At 40.5% G+C, this 20,898-nt stretch overlaps 1 protein-coding gene across 3 annotated transcripts in view; it reads right to left on the bottom strand.

Moving 5' to 3' along the window:
* Positions 1 to 20,898, bottom strand: part of nlgn3a (neuroligin 3a) — a 232,911-nt gene that overhangs the window by 161,225 nt on the left and 50,788 nt on the right. For 2 of the 3 annotated variants that reach the window (XM_055643649.1, XM_055643650.1), the window contains exon 2: positions 8,135 to 8,879. In XM_055643649.1, the coding sequence (XP_055499624.1) occupies positions 8,135 to 8,627 (493 nt within the window). In that variant the 5' untranslated portion in view covers positions 8,628 to 8,879. Of the gene's footprint in view, positions 1 to 3,734; positions 3,795 to 8,134; positions 8,880 to 20,898 lie in introns of all 3 variants that reach the window. The other variant, XM_055643648.1, reaches the window with a different exon arrangement.

Below are 20,898 nucleotides of genomic sequence, written 5' to 3'. Positions count from 1 at the left end.
AGGTTGCAGAATATTTGAATGGCATTTACTGAATAATCCCTGAGGTTATTCTTTGTAAAGTGAAGGGCAAAGTTCATCTCTACAGGTTTCATTTCCTGAAGTTAATTTGTAGTTTATATTTACCATCTTGCCTTTGCTTATTTGGTTCCGCGATACATGAATCTAAGACTTACATTTAAAGATGAACAAAATATCAATTTAAAGACAGATATCAACTAATTTCCCCGATTGAGTATGAATATTGATTTCTTTAACATCCCCTCTCTCTCCGTCCCTCCCCCACCCGAGTGCTACTAGCTTCAAAGTCGTCTTGTTGGGTCTCATTGTGTGAGAAGGAACTGCAGATGCTGGTTAAACCGAAGAGAGACACAAAATGCTGGAGCAACTCAGCGGGACAGGTAGCATCTCTGGAGAGAAGGAATGGGTGACGTTTCGGGTCGAGACCCTTCTAAAGGTTTTGGGTCGAGTCCCTTAGAAGGTTCACAACCAGAAACGTCACCCATTTCTTCTCTCCAGAGACGCTGCCTGATCCATGCCGGTCACCAGGGCGAATTCAGCACAGACACTCTAACGGCAGTGGCGCAACACTTCCGACGCCTCCGGCAGCCCGGGACTCTTGCACTGAGGCTGCTCCATGGCCGGAGCTGCAGCGTGCGACTCGCCAGCCCGGCAAACCCTCACCAGCATGGCAAACACTCGCCAGCCCCGGTTCCCCGTCTGCATCTGTCCCCGCCGCTGCTTCTGCTTCCATCCCTCCCTCAGCCCCAGCTTTCCAACACCCGCGGCCCATGCAGTTGATATGAGTTTTGAAATTCCCGTTGATCACAGAATTTCTCACGACACAGCGTGCGAAATTTGTGATGAGCGTGAGAATTTGTCGAAATGCGTGAGTCTTACGCTCAATGTGTGATAGTTGGCAGCCCTGTCTTCACACAATACTTAACAGAGCCATTTCAAAGGCAGTTTCTGTTCGGATAACATCACCTGCAACTGGTTTGAAATAGACCAAAAGTTAAATTTGAGCAGTATTATTTTTCTTTATCTCTGAACTTCTGTATAGTTTGATAATATTTTGCACGCATTGAATAATGCTACTTAAATAATATCATGTGTTGTAAATAGCAGGGCATACTTTCTTCTGCTGTATTCTGTATCCAATTAAAACAAAATTGAGTTCCGATTCCCTCATGATATCTTGTTGCAGCTACTGAGCAAAAAATGGCATTTTCCTAATATCTTTAAATTTGTAAGCAACCAATGAGGGAAAATTACAATTAAGTGGTTGAAATTAGTAATCAGTGACAATGTTAAATTTGTGAGCTTTTAAATGGGATGAATGCTACCAAGAAAGAGCTTACCCATGTATTCAAGGACATAGATTTGTCTGTCACAATGTTGAAATGACGTTGGTGGGGATGAAGAGTGGCGGTTATATAAAAGTGTGAATGACAAGATAGTCGAATTGGGGTGATAAAGTAAGGTGGTGGAGGAAAGTATAATCTGTGCAAAAATAAAGTGTCACACACAAGAAGATGAACAGGCAGTCACGGTGGCGCAGCAGTAGAGTTGCTGCCTTACAGCAAATGCAGCACCAGAGACCCGGGTTCGATCCTGACTACGGGTGCTGTCTGTACACAGTTTGTACATTCTCCCCGTGACCTGCGTGGGTTTTCTCCGAGATCTTCAGTTTCCTCCCATACTCCAAAGATGTACAGGTTTGTAGGTTAGCTGGCTTGGTAAATGTAAAAAAATAAATTGTCCCTAGTGTGTGTAGGATAATGTTAATGTGCGGGGATCGCTGGGCGGCGCGGACCCGGTGGCCTGAAGGGCCTGTTTCCACACTGTATCCGTATCCGTAAAGAATGAATTGGTCAAATGTGTTAGCTGTGTCAATGCTTTAGAGATCTTGGACTACTGGATGAGATAACACAAATAAAGCACACATTTCTGGAAAAACTTAGTGGATCAGGTAGCATCTGGGGAAGGAATGGACAGGAAATATTTTGGGTCAGGATCTTTCTGACCCAAAGGCATCCGACCCGAAACGCCACATCTCCATTCCCTCCCCAGAAACTGTCTGACACATCTGCTGTCTCTTGTGATTACAAGATTGCAATGGTTGCAACATTAAAAGTATAATTCCACATCTGACTTGAGGCATAAACCAGAATAAAGAAATTTGAACCTGAAGTGGAGGCAGACAGCAGTTCTAATCAGCATTGAGGAAAGTGAGACATATTGATCTTTCTAATCAATGCGCAATAATAAGTTTCAATGAGAAATAAATTGCTTAAGGCAAAAAAAAATATATATATATAAGTACTGAATATTTCTACCTATTTCTCTACCTTCCTTAAAGTCAAAGAAAAATTGCAGATGCTGGAAATTTGAAATTAAAAAAAGCTGAGCATGTTGGATATAGGTCTGACATTATTTGTGGGAAAAGAGACAGATTTATTGTTTCAGGTCCAACTGAAATGATGCTTGTGTTTCCTTCCCTATAATTGCTGTTTGACCTGCCAAATGTTTCCATCATTTTATGTTTTGATTTCCCTATCTTTTCTTTCTAGTGCAATACATCATAACCTCACCTTCTCCTGGCACAGATACTGATGGAGGGAAATTGGTTATTCTCTGCACTATAGATGCAACACACACCCGTAGGATTAACAAAAGAATAACCAAAATTTGGTTGCCCAGCCTTTGACATGAAACTACCACCAACACAGTTCTGGCAACTGTTCTCCCATGGTCTGCAATGTATTTATGTTCTCGGCAAGATGCCATTGGCTCTCATCTTGATCTCTGGTGGTGAGTGGGAGAGAGAAAATTGAAGTGGTTATACACAGGCTGCAGCAATCACATGCTTTGTTGCTGAGACTGGAGTTATTTATCTCCTCCTGGTGCCAGATAAGGTAACAGGAAAGGAGATTTACTGACCTTGCCTTCTACTATCTTCAGAAACTACCCAAGAACATCAGGTCATGCATGACAGATTCCGAAAAGCTGGCAAGAATCACATATTGATTAATCAGTTTCAGACTGAAGTTCTTAATTAATCTTAAACCCTAATTGGCTTTTCTCCTGAATCAATGTCCATGTTCCCTCAAGGCATAATAAAAAGTATCTTAATACCTCTGCTTCATACCTAAGAACGTAATCTTATTTTCCTCACAAATTTCCGAATGTGTATAACTTTCCTTCGATCAAGAGAGTCAGAGAATGCATCTCCATTTAGAAGCATTAAGTATGCTACATAGTGGTGCAGGTATTTTCTCTTCTGCCACTGTAATTCAATTACTTTGAAAGAAATCGAATGTTGAGACTGAGTACAACTTACTGCCGATACTATATAGATCATTTATAACCAATAACTGGAAATAAAATTTATGAGTATTTCCATTGATTCATCCACAAAAAAAAACACAAATTGACCATTTTGACCAAAAGACTGTCACTCTCACTCTCTGGAGATGTTCTGGCTGTAAGTTCCTGTGATTGTCCCTGTTGACAGCTGTTCCCCGTTATATAACTGCAAATGCTCAGCTGATAAGGTTGATGAACAAAATGCATGACATCAGTGTAATACACATCAAACTCTCATCAAAAGGCACCAACACTTGTTGACAGTTTCTTGGTGTTTCCATTTGGATAATTGCAGTTTGATGACGATGCTTGCTGCTTGCGTTGAGAATGCATGCTCGCTCCTCCCCAGATACCAGGTTTCTACCTACCTCCTTTTCTACATATTTTCTTGTTGGGTTTTCTTGTGCATTCCTTCGATATTCTTTTTACTGTAAAATGAATAAAATACTACAAAATAACATGAGGCTCCATCAAACATAGTGGGAGCATGCAATCACAGCCGTCTCACCCCTCCTTCCCACACACACCCACACGCACACTCGCATACACACACTCACACTCACACGCACACACACAGACACCTGAGAGACCTTTGTTTGCAGAAATATTCAACCATCCCAGGGCACAGCTTGGTCCATGCTGCTGGAGCTGTCAATCCAGTACCACTCCGCCCATAGTGTGGAGAGAATTTAAACTGAGAACCATAACACCACTCCATCACCCCCTCCCCTCATGGTGAGGTAGATCAAATGAAATAGCAATTTAAAAAAGAGACATTCAGATATAAACTGCCTCAAAGAAGATGACCCTACTTCTCAAATTTTCATTGACTTAAAGAAGCACCCAATGTCCTTTAGAACTTCTTTAGAACAGCTCTGTAGTATGAACCTGACTTTTAAATTTTCCTCACGATAATGGCCTGCTGAGCATTTGCACAATTTCTTGTTTCTATTTCAGATTTCCTCTTGTCACCAGATTTTCTTACCTAGATCTTTGGATAAGAACAGCTGTGGCTATTCTCTCTTTTCAAGATATATCTACATTTGTGATATGCTCTGTTGCAAAAGCATGACATCTTTAGAAGTAGTATCAAATGGATGAAACCTTTACAAGTGCCTTGTGAAACTACTACATTAAAAGACCAAAGTGATTCTTCCTTCTTCATTGGTTACACTGTGTGATATTCCCGAATATATTGACTTGCCAAATGTTATGTTGGTGGCAGTGTGTGGGGCTAAGCTGTGCAAGATTTCAACTGTATTATTTTTGCCTGATCAATGCAATGCCACTGATTGCCTTGCTGAGGAAGATGCCTAGAAATCTCAAAATTGATTCCTGTTTAAGAAGGAACTCCAGATGCTGGAAAAATTGAAGGTAGATAAAAAAAATGCTGGAGAAACTCAGCAGGTGAGGCAGCATCTATACAGCGAAGGAAAAGGTGACTTTTCAGGTCGAGACCCAAAACTTCACCTTTTCCCTCGCTCCATAGATGCTGCCTCACCCGCTGAATTTCTCCAGCATTTTTATCTACTTTCAAAATTGATTCTGGTCAATTAACATGCTTTTCTACTCTCCGAGCTAGTCAGAAGTCAGGACAAGTTCCATTCCACGAATTCAGCAGGCTGGTCTTCAATTGTTAGCTTGGACTGGGAGAGAAGTTGCTAAATTTGCGACAGATGTATCACAGCAGATTCGTCCTTGATGTATGAATAGCAGTGAATCTTATCCAATGACAGATTGTAATTTCAGTTATGCAAGCACTTTATCTCAGGGATGGTCAAGAATGCGATCCAGGGTAATCTTCCTCCTTTAACAGTTAAACAAATTGAAAGCACCTGTAAAGCCCTTACAGCTGTCTCCATTGTGATATAGTTACACACTACAACCATTCTGTTCCATTCAGAGAACCCAGGTAAATGTTTGTTCTAAATTACACAATCCCTGAAAAAAGCCTGGCTCTACCATCCTTCCCCATGTCTTCTATGTTTTAAATATCTTTATTTTATTTCCCCATAATTCCCATTGTTTAAATAAAAGCAGCCCTGATATTTTGCACAGTTATGAGCAATGAATTTGACTACTCAAAGCTCTTCAGGGCTCCAGCACGTGTGTGCGCTAATGCATACGTTCCTGACTTCTTTGGAGTCGTTCGACCTTCCTGCAGCTTCCCAGCAATTGCACTGTGGGACCTGAATGCTGAACCCATACAAATGTAGACCAGCAACTACTGGCCTCCCATTTACTTCATTAGAGACCGTTGAACCATCTTTGATCGGCCTTTATGGGACATCTTGCACTAAATGTTGTACCCTTTATCCTTTATTTGCGAACTGTGGATTGTATTCATGTCTGTAGTCTTTTCTTTCACTGGATAGCACTCAAACAAAAGTTTATTACTGCCCCACGGTACACGTGACAATAATAAACTAATAAGCTAAACTATCCATTTCAATGGAAAGGAATAACTGCAATGGTTAAAGGTAAGATAATTTACAATGTTTAAAGTACTTTACAAATTTATTTAGCTTTGTTTTCATTCTTTCCTGTGTTTTTGTTTCAATTATTTTCTTCAATAAAAAAAACTATTGTCTGATCTTTCTAAAGGTTTTAAATGTTTGCAAATGTCAGCAAAATACCCAAATGCCCAAATGGTTTTATGTTTCTTTTCCACAGGCTGCCAAGCCTGGGGCATGGCGGAGTTATCCATCAAAGCACTTCATTCAGTGTGGTTTTTTAAGGTCCTAGCATGTGATTTACAGCTGGATGGCCCGGTTGTACAGGACTTTGTCAGCCAGGTCAGAGTCAGCTTTGTGGATCTAGCTGCTGACAGAAGAACTACACAAGGGCAGAACTGGTGGCTAGAGGAGCAGCAAGGACATCTGTATTCCCCACTCCGACACTTGGATGAATATGCACCTCTTACAATCGTAGCATCATGTAGTAGTTTAGTAAAAAAAATACTCCTGATGGTGTAACCAAGTCAGTGACCTATACATTGAACAGAGTTGGTCCTTAACAGTGTGGAACACTGCAATCCACTTCTAATTATCTGGAAAAACTGCCCTACGCTGGTTCTTTCTATTAGTTTGCTTATTAATAAGTTTCAATCCAATTGTTTACCCGTTGTCTAATTCCACACTCCAAACACCTTTGGATATTGTGTTAGATTGAAAATGTTTAAATAATTCAGGTGTTGTCACTATTAAACTTTGCCAATATTCCCTAAGTGGTTGTTGCTAAAGGCTTTCAAGAAATCTACATAAATTGCTCACATAATTGAAAAGTTAGTTCATCCTGAAAAATTATTCTTGAAGTTTTTAGAGTCAGACGCCTTTTCTGAAATACAGGCTGGTTGATTATAGACATGTTTACATTATATTATTTTGCAATTTTAGACATTAGGATTCTGAAATGTTCCATAATCCAGATGTTAAATTGTAATTTCCTTTAATTTCAATCTTCCTTAAAATTTGCGATATACCATGCATCCTATCAGGAATATTCTTTTTGTTCCAACCATCCTTTGAACTTTGGCACATACCCACTCTCAATAAAAACCTTATGCATACAACCTATCAACTAAATGATAGTTTCAATGCTAATTAATGACAACCCATCTCATTCAATCCAACCTTATCCCTGAAATTAATAGCTTTGGATGGAATGTGAATGGAGTTTTTTGACATTTTGAAAAAGGTGGTAAAATGTTCAAGCACAAGTTGACACATCAATCAGATATTGCTGAGATGATTTGGATGAGAAATGGAAATATTATGCAGATGCACTGGAAGTTTTCTGAGTCTGGAGTTAAAGTGGACTTGGATGAGTTTAACAACCCTGAAAAGCACTTCAACAGTGCTGATACCATTCTCGTTGATTAGTAGAAAGCATTAGCAAGGTGGACCAATGCCAATCCATTGCGTGACCTATAAATGACAAGTTACTCCAACTTAATACATTACAAAGTTGACAGTTGTGTTTGGGAGAACAGCCCTAGCAATAGCGGGGTCTGTTCCACAGCATTTATTTAGCAATGAGTCCAAAACGTCAAAAATATATTTTTGCTGAAAATGTTTACAATATCAAGGCCACTACTGGGTTAGATCCTATAATCTGACTAATTGGCATTGGTCATAGTATACTCACAACAATTTATGGATGGTTGATGCTAAATCCTGGGTAAATCGTATTGATTGATGATAATCTGATATTATTCTTGGGTAATTGTCTTAGGGTCTTAGTTAATGAACCATCTGCAGCCTTCACATTATAAAGCCAAAGGAGTGAATTAAAGTCTCAAGTAAAGGCCAAATGATTGTTTAGTCCTTTAGATTTGGGAGTGATCTTGCATCAGACATTCAGTCACAATCCAATCATGTCCTGGGAGAATATTTCTGCAATCCCCCTTCACAAATTTTCCCTCCCACTTGTACCCTCATATACTGTATTACAATGTGAATCCCAAACTCTGAGGACTAATCCTGCGGGCAATGCATCTGGCTTCGGATTTTCTGCAGTGACAATTAGCTTTTGGCTGTCAAACTGTGCCAAAGAAACAAAAGAGGAACCATAACAGTGCCAGAGATAGTAAGAAATGGAAAGGTCAAGGCAAGGAGAAGCCCAACATGAGCCACATGACATCTGCATGCAGGAAGGGGACTTGGGAATAGGTAACAGGGAACCACTTCATGCTAAATAGCAACACACAGACAAAACAACAACAAAGAACCGGACAAAAGAAGCATTGGTTTGTCCCCCACTGACTCACCATCCTCTGTGGGGACAAAGATGTTTAGATACAAGCAGTCTTCATTTTGATCCTGGATGTAAGCTGCAACTATATCCAAATTTGCCGTGAACCAGATAGGTAACATGATTTCCGGTACTACGCCATGGATGTTCTGTGGGCAGACGGGGGCAAAGTGGGTAACGTTGTGTATTCCAGACCAGGAAGGGGGAGGTTCCGGTGGTTGAAACCGTTTCTCCCCAACAGGAGCAGCGGCGTATGGAACTCCCAGGTACTGATCCACGGGCCCCAGAATCTCACTCGGCAAGGGAATTCGAATTCCCCGCAGTTTCCCATAGTGCGTATTCACAGTAGGGTAATTGATCTGGCCTTCTAACACCATCACCCTGATGGCAAAGCTAAATATCCAGAGGGCAGCACTGCAGTCTATGTTTAAGCAAATGGTGGATACACGTCCCAAAAGTGATGCAGGGCAACTCCATCTTGAGTAAAGAAGCATTGTACACGATGTCATCACCAGATTCTCACTAGGGTGAGCTCCAAAAACCCTCAGTGTTGTTCTATGCCAGTAATAAATCCAAAGCTCATGGGGTGAGAGTTTCTTCCGTTCGTACACTAGCTGCTATTCTGCTAGCAATCCACAGGAGACATATTCAGCCAGGTAACCATCCTGCAGTTGGATCGCAGTCCCGTCCTTTCAGATCTTCAAGGTGCACTTTGCACCATCCAGATAAGTGTTTTTCTCCACGTCCATTTCAGTCAATGCCTGCATGAGAAAGAAACAAATTGTGAATGTGAATATGAGTCTATCTTTAAAAAAAAATGAACATGGGAGGAAATATGGCAAATTAATGAACCACAAACTCCTTCGCAGTCCAGGGATACATTTTCATTTATTAAGAACAAAACAAGTTGTTTATCCACCCTTATATTTCAAACTACAATATATGGAGGCTCGCAGAGAATCACAAGAATTTTCCTGTCTATACTCATGAAATGCATTTGTGAAACTCGCAGCATTTAAGACCTGGCACAAGTCCCAAACGCAAATCAGAAAATGGCAATTGATCTTGTTTGCTTTTAAATATTTTGATTATCTTGAGCAACCGCAAGTGGCAGAAACTAAAATGTGACACATCCCAGATTTGACAGCATGCTACTGCTCTGCCTTAATTGGAGAAATTGGACAGAAATATTTCCAATTCCCAAAATCTCAGCATGACCAGTTTGGATTGCAGAACAATCAATAAAGGTTTCAATTTTGCCATTTTCATTCGCTTGCAGTAAGGCCCTATGTATCTTCAAATCTAAACTATTTAAAAAAAGTACAAACCAAATGGTAAAAATGTGCAATAGCATATTGAACCTGGAATTAAAATGTAATTATTATCATGTCAAAATGAATCTGGCCAGTAGTCCAGAATTACTGAAACAGAAACAGGAATTTGTAACTGAAATATCTATAAAGATTTTCTGATGGGGATGGAGTTAACATTTGAATGATTAGAAAGTTGTTTGCAGTGACATGAATAAAAATGTGATTTATTTTGACACAACTTTCCAAGGTCGGAAAATCATCATCATTATACCTAGTAATAGATGGAGGTTTGGATATATGATGGAAGTGGAACATTACATACGAATGGAGACAGTTAATGGAAGAGCCGCCTGCTGTGACATTATGCACTGTATCGTAACAGTTGGAAACTTGAGTCAATTTGCCAATGACTGTGGCTTTCATTGCATATGCTACCCAGAGACTGTATGACAACAACCATTATCCTTGTAGCAGACACCACAGTTCTACACGTGGGTCTCTGAAGATCAGTAAAGTAGACCCACGTTTTGAATGGACCCCTTTATGATGGATTTCGGTCAACCTGCCGATGCCACCCTGTTTTGCACTGCCTTCCCAGCTCTGCTCCTGATGCCACCACCAGCTAAAACACAAGAAACTCTCTTCACCCACAGCGTGGTCCCGTTGATGTGGCTGTCATTGTGGTTCGTATTGTAACCCCGGAGATAGGGTTTTCTTCAGTCCGCTTCAGTCCACAGTCAAGACAAGGTCGGTACCCATGGAGCTCCCTCCCCTCACTAGCTGACACTGCTTTCTGTTCGCCTTTGCTCTGTCCACTCGGCTTCTCCATCCCCCCCCTCCCCCCCACCGTCACCTGCTCCTCCTCTTCCCATCGCTTTATCCACTCCATCACTCCCTTCTCTACTGTTGCCTCCTCATCCTTCTCCCCCGCGGTTGCTGACATCTTCCAAGGTGGAGCATGTTGGCGACTCCAGGGGGAAAGGAGGAATAGGAGGAGGCAGCAGTGGAGCAGGAAACTGTTGGGTGAATGGGGAGGGAACCCCAAGGTGACCAAGTGTGTCCTGTCAGCAGCAGCGGCCTGAACAAATCGTGTTCTGTCGGGGGGGCTACAACATGAGCCGTAACAACAGCCACGTCAACCAGTAAAGAAGAGCTCGCTGGTGCAAAGCAGTGGCATCGGCACCTGCTTCTGAGGTGAAACAACACAGAGTGTTGGAGTTACTCAACGGACTGAATCAGTCTGAAGAAGGGTCCCAACGTCACCGAGCCTTGTTCTCAAGATGTTGTCTGACACACTGAGTTAACCCAGCACTGTGTCCTTTTGTGTATTAACCATCATCTGCAGTTCTTTGTTTCAACTATATGCAATGAAAATACTTTATTCAGTTATAGTGGGCTATAGCCAATAATGGACACTAATTCACCTCCCCCCCCCAATAGTCTGTTATAACAAGGGTTTACTGTACTCTGCATAGTATCATTACTAATTGTATCAACAAGTAGGTAATCACTTCTTTTTTTTTAGCTAATGATGATGTTGCCTATCATTGTAACGTGCTTAGAAGTAACAGTAAATTACTAAGGGCATAAGTTTGTGTTTTATGTTGCTCCAGTGAAAAACATCATAAGTAATAGTATTTTTTCTAGGACTTGAACATCAGTTATACCTGATAAAACTGACAAAATAGCCACAACGGTCTATTTGGAAAAATCATTTTTTTACCGACAGAATTCTTTACAAGCTACAAATATCACTAAAGGAGAATTTCCACTTTCAAAATGAGCAGATAAACATAGAAACATAGAAAATAGGTGCAGTATGAGTAGGCCTTTCGGCCTATCGAGCCTGCACCGCCATTCGATATGATCATGGCTGATCATCCAACTCAGTATCCCATCCCTGCCTTCTCTCCATACCCCCTGATCCCTTTAGCCACAAGGGCCACATCTAACTCCCTCTAAAATATAGCCAATGAACTGGCCTCAACTACCTTCTGTGGCAGAGAGTTCCACAGATTCGCCACTCTCTGTGTAAAAAATGATTTTCTCATAAACCACTGGCCAGTCCCGTTTGGAGATGCTGTGGTCAATGTTCCATCAGTAATCATATATGATGTGGAGAAAATCTAAAGAGAACGTAGGGAAGAGGGAGAAGTCATTGTTGAAGTTGGTTGGGCAATGGTGCAATTGAAGACGTATTCATTTGTGTCCACCTGCCTTTGAAATTAGCACCAACTTTTCCTTTTTGCTTTCCTGTCCTTTCCCTCTTTCTTAGCTTCTATGCTTGCTAAAAACCTACTGTAACGATTTTGAGTTCTGCTGAACATTTACCACTTCCCCTGCCTTAAGTGTGGTGTGTGTGATGAACTGGGTTACATCTACAATTCTACAATATCTCACGGTCTTGGGCAGAGCTAAATTGGTGACTTTTGGTTTCGACCCAAAATATCAACCATTCCTTTCCACCCACAGACGCTGCTCGATCGACTTAGTTCCTTCAGTAAATTGTTTATTACACTATAGAATTTAGAACCTATGAGAACAAAAATATAAAATTAAGCAAGAGAAGTCTTGACAGCTGTGTTGAAAAATATGCACTGATTACTTCTGATAACCGTTTCCATTATGCATGATAAATACATGGCATTGCCTGGATTGTTCCAACCCAATTTGGCACAGTTGGTGTCAAATTAGTGCTGCAGATTTTGCTGTCTTCAGCTGTCGATTCAGAACACAACTAGTATACCCATGAGATGCAATTCTTACTTTGTTCTCCAATTTACTGCATAGTGTGGTAATACTATAAATTGCACTTGTGATTTGCAATTGAAATTAAAATACCAATCGTCATCCAAAACAACAAAGGAAATTGGTGACACACAGCGATACTTAGCTTCCAAGTGTTTTGCAATATTTAGGGGATAAATTACAGCTAATGTACTTGGAAAACACATTATATTTAAAATAGTTCCAAAAGGATCTTTTCAAAGCACTCGGATGGGCAGATAAAGCAATGATCATTTAAAAAAAAGCAGGATAGACTTCTGTCTCTCTTGTATGCATTAAACATGTAATGCAGTAACATATGTTTGTTGAGCTCCACATCAAATTGTTTCCGTTGACATTAGAAGCAGAATTAAATATATTTTAGCATAAATAAGGACAAAAATCCACCTCACTACCTTCATCAGTGCAAGAATCCAATAAATCATGTTATCTTCATCACAACATCACAAATGGCAACTAGATTTTCATTAAAACTCATTGTGTTCACTACTGTCTTTCAGAGAATTAAATTTGCTACCTTAACAATCTCTGGCCAATGTGAGACTCTGGGGCCACAAATGTGGTTGATTCTTGTATACAATTTCAACACTCAGCCATGTGGTTCTGTTAAATAGTAGGTCCATGAAATATGGCTTCCCAGATTCCTTAACTATTGGCCTGAAATGTTTTCTTTTCCCATTGATGCACTGGATCTGATGAGTATTTCCAGCAGTTTTTTATTTTTGTTTTAGATTTCCATGATCTGCTTTTTTTTTAAATTTTCATTTCCTTGTGAAGTATTTTTTTTCTTCCTGCATTTCTGACTTAGCATCTTGCACCACCTCCTACTCTTCCATGCCAATTTCACAAATCATCTCAGACATTCTCCTCTACCCACCCCTAGAGTGGGTGTCAACATTGTCACTGATTGAGGATATGAGAAAAGAAAAGGTGTCATGCTTATGCAAGACTGGCTGGATGGTAGAGAAAATGTCTGTACTTGAAATAAGAGTGTTGATTGACACAGGTTCAGCAAGAGTTTGTTCCACTCACAGTGCCATGAAATGACTATATTTTGTGGGAACGTTTTCAGGGGACCTTGAAGCCTGTAATATCAAGGCACCTGTCTAAAACAGGTGGGGAAAACACAACTTGCTGCAGGAAGTCAGCGTTTCAGGCAGCATCTGAGGAAGGAAAGGACAGGCGACATTTCGGGTCAGGACCCTTCTTCAGGCTGATTGGATTAGAGGAGAAAACGTGGGAAACGAGAGGTTGGGGCAGTTCAGCCCGGCCATTGATGCGTTGGTACATGTCACAGGGATTGGTTTGGCAGATGGGAGGGTGTCGTGACAAAGGCAACGGAGACAAAAGAGTGTAAGATAAGGAGAGAAGAGAGGAGTGACATTTATAATTGGAGGGAGGGAGGGAGGGAGGGATGGGGTAGAGGGGCATAGGGGAGTAAAGGGGATAAAAGGGAAATGGGGTCTCTGGAATGGGAAATTAGTAAAGGAGTGAAAAGGATCAGGGTGGCTGGGGTGAAGGGAGGTAGTTGGCGAAATATGTACACAATTGATGGGGGGGTCATGAGAAGAGATATTACTTGATGGTGCTTGACCTGCTGTTATTCCAGCACTTTGTGTACTGAGAACCTGAGACTGCAATAAAAAGCTCCAATAAAGCTTGAAAGAGGAGTGATATATCATGCAGCCTGACTCTGACGTGACTCTTGTCAGATTGCTGTATGAGGTCATGCATGTAACATGAATATGATAAATAATTGTTAACAATTGTTACATTTTCTTCCAATGTCACATCCAATTTTTTTAATAGTAGATTAAAGGAGGAGCAATTCAATTTAATAGCTACAAACATTGAGCAACGCTGTAAATCATGGATTATGTTATTAAACCTGACCCCTGGGCATTGAACAACCTGCAATTAATAAGACCATGGTGGATATTCAGTCGGTTGACATGCTGATTTACTATGCAGTGTGGTGATGTTTACGCTCATGTTTCCTGAAATCATGACTTCTTGATATTTGCCAGTGATCATGCAGAGCTACAAGCCACGTGATAAGTAAACTCCATCAAGCATGGCGAGTTTAGTTAATGGATGGCATTTGTAGCAATACTCTCACCTGTAGACTGCAGAGTGAAACCTTTGGAGACTAACAATAGCAGCTAACAATAAACAACCCTTTACTACTGAGCAGAAAGGACTCCGTTTTCAACCTGCAATGGTAGGGTGCGATGAATTAGCTGGGAAAGTGGGTGAGATTAGGATTGAACCCTAATCCTAATCATGAGTTCAGGAGGGAAGCAGAGATTACAGAGTTAAAGAGGCAAAATCTTTACCCAATAACTGAAAAAAAAACCTTTAAGAAAAGCTATGTAAATTACCATCTGCGCTCTAACAAAGAGTTATTTTGGGCTCGTGACCACTGTTAAGCATAGAATTGAAGCTTTTGCTTTTGACTAGGTGCTTTAGTATTGCCACAGCAAGACATAAATTAGATTCTGTAACTCCAATGTTCTCAGCTGGAAATGCAAGAGGCACTTTTCAGCCACTTTAAAATGGATGTGAAATTGGCAGTGGAATATGACAATTTTGGAGTACAGAGGTAGAGCCACCTTAAAGGCCAGAGTCTAAATAGTACTGACTCAAGACATTAGTGAATGAAGCAGGGATGTAAATTGCAGAGTGGGTAAAATTTCAGAAGTACACAGTACAGCAGATTTGGAATGAAAGTGTCTTAAAGATGAATGGAGACTCTGCAACTCACAGGCCATAAAAATATATAATCAGGATGATAGTGGTTTTGAAAAACAAATTTTAGCTTTAAGGATTATTATCTGTCCCCTTACAAATAAGTATGAGGATGACCTAAATCTCATCTCTTTCTGTCACATCAGTCAGGAAAGTATTTTTATTACTGTATCACTGAGAGAAAGACAGGCCCTCAAGGCATCAACCTGCTCGAGTGGAGTGGTTGCATTCCAGGAAGGTTAATTTTAGAATGAAAGAAATCAGACATGCCAAAGATCATTCCCTGGGAGCAAACTGGGCACAATAGAAGATTACTCCATTTGGAATTATTCGGTTAATTGTGAAGTACAAATAAGAAAACAATCAGAGGACAGAAAAGATTGAAGGGAATTTATACAGGGTGCACACAAAGGTCAACTAAGGAGATAAATGGAAGAGGCAAGGAAATAAGGGGTGCACATAACTAAAAGCTAAATATGCTATATAGGAAAATTAAAAGCTGGCGCAGTTGTAAAAAGAATATTATGAGGTCTGCTTTGATTTCCTAATTAAAATCTGTATTTAATAGATGGGCTAAAAGATGAACAAGCTGCTTATCAACTAACGTGCTTGAAACTATAATTTTATTGAAGTACAGGAATTTTCATAGACTGAATTAAATAGGAAGAAGTTATTAAGAATCATTGAAAATAGAGATCCACAGCATAGAAACAGTTTTGTCAGCGAATTCCGACCATGCCAATAATCAAGCACCTATCATTACACTAATTCTATCCTAACCCATTATTTTAACCACACATTCCTATCAATTACCAGAGAGATTCTACCACTCATTAAAGACAGGCTAGGCGCAATTTAACCTACCAATTCATACATTTTTTGAGATGTGCGAGGAAGCCAGAGCAAACCCCAGCAGTCATAGGGAGGACATGCAAACTCCACATGGACAACATTGGAAATCAGCATTGAACTTGGGTCAATGTAGTTGTGAGTTAGCAACTCTACTTGTTGCATCATTGTGCTGCAATAGTTAGAGATCTAGAAAATCAATGGATTTGGATACAAGTGTTGAACAACAAAATGAGGTTGGGCAAACTAGTAAGAAAGACAGAAGGAACAAAAAGTTACACGAAGAAACAACCTCCACTTTAAAAAGATGTTTCGTGACATTCATGGACAAATAACTTGCTAAATGCCTAAGTGATCGACTTGCACCAAGCCTTGCTTAGATTAAAGTTCAAATTGTCTGCTCTTTCTAGTTGAGAGTTTGCGGAACCTAGACAGAGCACGGCCGTGAGTTGTACGTTGGAATTGTGAGGAAATTGCAATAGTTTAAATATTTTAGTCTGGAAAAAGGATTGCCATATGCACTGTTGTAAGACATTCTAAAATAGATTATGAAAGATTGTCAATGGAGTGCATAGTGCTTATTTTATATGCATCAATAATGTTTTGTGCATGTTCTAACACATTTCAATAGTCAAGAGTGTTCAATTGTCATACGTACTGGCAATGGAGCAATTAAATTATTACTTGCTGTGTTTAACAGGCCCGTTACACTTGAATAAATATACATTAATCAATAGTACAATAAATTAGTAATCAGTAATACTAGGTACCAGACCGTAATTAAGCAAATTGCAACCTAAAACCAAGGGTATGGAAGATCATAGTTACTGAGGTAATGATTAGAGTTGTGCAGTGTTCAAGAGCCTGATGGTTGCTGGGAAGAAGTTGTTCTTGAACCTGATGGTCACGGACTTTCCGCTGGTACCTTCTTTCCAATGGTAGTAGCATGATGAGAGCGTGGCCAGGCTGGTGTTTTTTGAGGCAGCGTCTCTTGAATATAACCCTTCAATGGCAGGGAGGTCAATATCTGTGATATTGTGAGATCAATATCTGTCTACTACTCTGCGCATCTTTCTTCATTCCTGAGCATTCAATTTGACGAACCAGGCTGTATTACAACCAGTCAGCATACTCTCTACGGTACGCATGCAGACGTTTGACAGGGTATTTGGCAACATTCCAAATCTCCTCAACCTTTTAAAGAAGCAGAGGCATTGATGCTCTCGTTGTGATTACATCAATATGCTGGGTCCAGGAACTTCAAGCTGTTGACTCTTTCCATCACCATCCGATCAATCAGGATAGGTTTATGGATCTCTGAATTTTCTTTCCTGAAATCCATACTTAGCTCCTTGATCTTGCTAATATTGAGAGCAAGATTGTTGCTCCGGCTCCATTCAATCAGATTATCAATCTCCCTCTGGCTCTCTGACTCATTGTTACCCATTATATTACTCCACCAATGGTGGTATTGTTGGTGAATTTAAAGATGACATTGGAACTACACAATTATGGGTATAGAGAGAGTAGAGCAGAGGACTCAACACACAGCCTTGAGGTGGTCCTGTATTGATGGTTATCAAGGAGTCACTTCAAGTCAAGTCACTTTTATTTCTATAGCACATTTAAAAAAACAATTCTCGTTGACCAAAGTGCTTTACGTTGGTGGAGTCGAGTCAAGTCAAGTTCATTCGTCACATACACATACGAGATGTGCAGTGAAATGAAAAGTGGCAATGCTCGCGGACTTTGTGCAAAAAGACAAACAACAAACAACCAAACAGACTACAAACAGAATGGAACAGAATCACATATTCTTTTACATATTAAATATTGTGGGCGGAAGGAAAAAGGGGAAAAAACAGCAATTTAAAAAAAAGCAGTAGTGGTACTAAAGTTAGTCCCAGTGAGATAGGAGTTTACAGTCCTAATGGCCTCTGGGAAGAAACTCCTTCTCAACCTCTCCGTTCTCACAGCATGGCAACGGAGGCGTTTGCCTGAACGTAGCAGCTGGAACAGCCCGTTGTAGGGGTGGAATGGGTCTCCTATGATACTAATACAACAGTGGTTCATAGATTAAGTACATGCATAAATACATACATATAGCCCTCCCTCAGAGGACATCAAGAAAGGCTTGAGAGTAAAGATGAGTTTTAAGTCTCGACTTAAAAGAGATGATGGAGGGGACAGTTCTGATGGGAAGAGGGATGCTGTTCCACAGTCTAGGAGCTGCAACCGCAAAGGCGCAAAGGAGGGAGTACGGCTGTCAATTTGTACTAATAGGATCCAATTATATAGCAACGAGCAGCGATTCAGTTCTCTGAAGCTGATGATAAGTTTAATGGGCTGATGGTCTTGAATGCCATGCTGTAGTCCATGAACAACAGTCAATCACTTGTTCTTTGTACCTTTTCCATACCTCTAGTTTCCCTCTCCCGTGACTCTCAGTCTGAAGAAGAGTCTCGATCCGAAACATTACCTAATCTTTACCGATCAGCCATGATCACAATGAATGGCAGTGCTAGCTCGAAGGGCTTAATGGCCTCCTCCTGCACCTAATTTCTATGTTTCTATATTTCTATCTCTCCAAAGTTGCTGCTTGACCCGCTGAGTTACTCCAGCATTTTGTTTCTATCTTCAGTGTAAACCAGCATCTTCAGTTCCTTCCTACTCATAGCATGACATTTGTGTTCTTATTGTTCAAAGGATCCAGTGCAGAGTGGAGAGCCAGCCAGATCACATCCCCTCTGTTATGGAGGTAGATGAATTGCAGTGTGTCAAGTTCCTTACCAAGGCAGGAACTGATATGCGCCATAACCAACCACTCAAAGCACTTCATCACCATGGATATGTGTAGTGTGGGCACCACCATGGCGGGTGGTCATTGAGGCATGCCACCTTACTCTTCTTGGGCATTTGCATAATTTGAGCTAATTTCCAGTGGAAGCTGCCATTCTACGTGCATCAATTGCATGTGTGATGACATCATCATTTATTTGTACCATTCTAACACAAAAAATTGTACACAAGATTTATTTTGATTCACTGCCCTAACGTTAACAAACTCCACAGCAAGTCGTGCATTCATGCACAGAGTTGTGCCCCTGTTGAAACATTAGTGTTTTGACCACGGACATGGCCACATTTATTTCTGTGTTCTGCAACCTTCATCTCAGGCATCATTGACATAGATTATAAAATCTCTGCTTTATACACCCTCCACACAAGATGATAGGCCCAATGGCCCTATCGTGATCCTATATTTGGCAGCATAGTCAGGACATTTGGCCAGACAATTTTGCAGGGGCTCTCCCTTGCAAAGCACCCTTTGTCCTCCATTCTCCATGGTAGCAGCTTAATGAAGCAAAAAAGATGCAAACCATCCTAAAGATGAACTTTAAAGTGGTGAACTTCGCCGCTTTAGTGAAATTTGGCATTAATAATGGGCAATACCCAATGGCTGGACATGCAATCCAAAATATTAATTGTTAGACAAAGTGCCACAAACCATCCAGTTAAAGACATTTTAGAAGTTATTAAGATTCTTTCTTCACTTACTCATTCAAAAGTCACAAAATTGGTGGATTGACATTTATAGCAATTGAGTAATAATTTGTGGGATAATTTAAGAAGCAGCAAAACGTAGCATTCTCCTGAATCGATGAATTATAACTGGCTGAAATCTCATGAAAAATTGTTTTGGACCTTTTAGTTGGCATTTTGAATGTTAGCTATAATTTGTGCAAAAATCATTAAGTTTTGACGTCATATGTGCACTGAAAGATCTCAAGCAAGTAATTTATTTTTGTTACCATTCATGTGGCCATATCCACAAAACTTTGCAATAAGACTCAAACTATTCCCTCCTTAGGTGCTGCTGGTGCTTTCTGCCCTGTAATCTCTCATGACCTCTACTTGCAAAATAAAAGAGCATTAAGCGAGAGATTGCAAAAATGCATGTTGGAAGAGTAAGAGAATGCAGTCTTAATCCCGTTAATAGGATGACCAAGCAACAATTGAAATGCAATGTAGAGTGAGAGCAGATAGTACTCAAGCTGGAGGCTCCAGCATACTTATAGCCATCCTTCATTATAAGTGTGTCAAGTAATTTTGCACAGCTGAATGCCAGTGGTACAGTGACATTCTGCCATATACTTTGCAATATAATTGAGAATGCAATATGCTTCAGCCAGAATTTATTGCTTCACTGGAAACCATGAGTAAGATAAATAGAGTTTCTGTTGGCACCCCTCAAAATATGTAGCAGCTAATCTCAGTAAATATTCTTGGAGTTTCCTCATTTCAGGAATTGTGGCTGCAACATCTGCTACAGGGAATTGACCTTGTGGGAAATATGAAAGTAGATGCTGCCAGCATTCGAGCATACTGTAGAGAGGTGCCACATTGCCCAGTTTAAAACAAACATCTAAGTATTAAATTTTTTGCCAAAAAAAGAGGGACACGGCCTTTGTCCACAAGGAAACCCAGAAAACAGCTAACAACGCAATATGCAACTTGCAAAGTCTAGAGTGGATTGCAAAAATTGTAGATTATGTTCTGATAGCCTGTTGTTTGACTACATAAATTGAGCACTGCAATGCAGCTCCTTCACATGCCCACCGGGTAAATGAATGCTCAGAGCACTCTTCGAAACAGCTTCAAATCTACTGTTTTTCACTGTGATGTACATAGTGGAGGATGCAATTAGGGATATAGGAGGACCATAAGGTAAATCATAAAACACAAGTGAGAAACAGAAGGTGTGGTTGACTGGCCTGGCCAAGTTTACAGAATTGCTATGCATGGAACCATGCCTGCTTCACTACGTGGAGATTCGGATCCAGCAAGGTCTCTTTAAGAAGAATGAATAAAAAACTGACTGAGCACAGACATCCATGAGACTCGCTTGTCTTTTTTTTTTTAAAGTGCATGTGCACTTATGGATACAAACTGCTGGAATAACTTAACGGGCCAGGCAGCATCTCTGGAGAACATGAATAGGTGATGTTTCAGGTCGGGACCTTGTTTCAGATCTTCTTGCATTCTTAAGTAGGGTCCCGGCCTGAAATGTCATTTATCCATG

Source organism: Leucoraja erinacea, chromosome 12, assembly GCF_028641065.1.
Source record: "Leucoraja erinacea ecotype New England chromosome 12, Leri_hhj_1, whole genome shotgun sequence".
Lineage (NCBI taxonomy): Eukaryota > Metazoa > Chordata > Chondrichthyes > Rajiformes > Rajidae > Leucoraja > Leucoraja erinaceus.
This window is presented reverse-complemented; position numbering and strand designations above follow the sequence as displayed.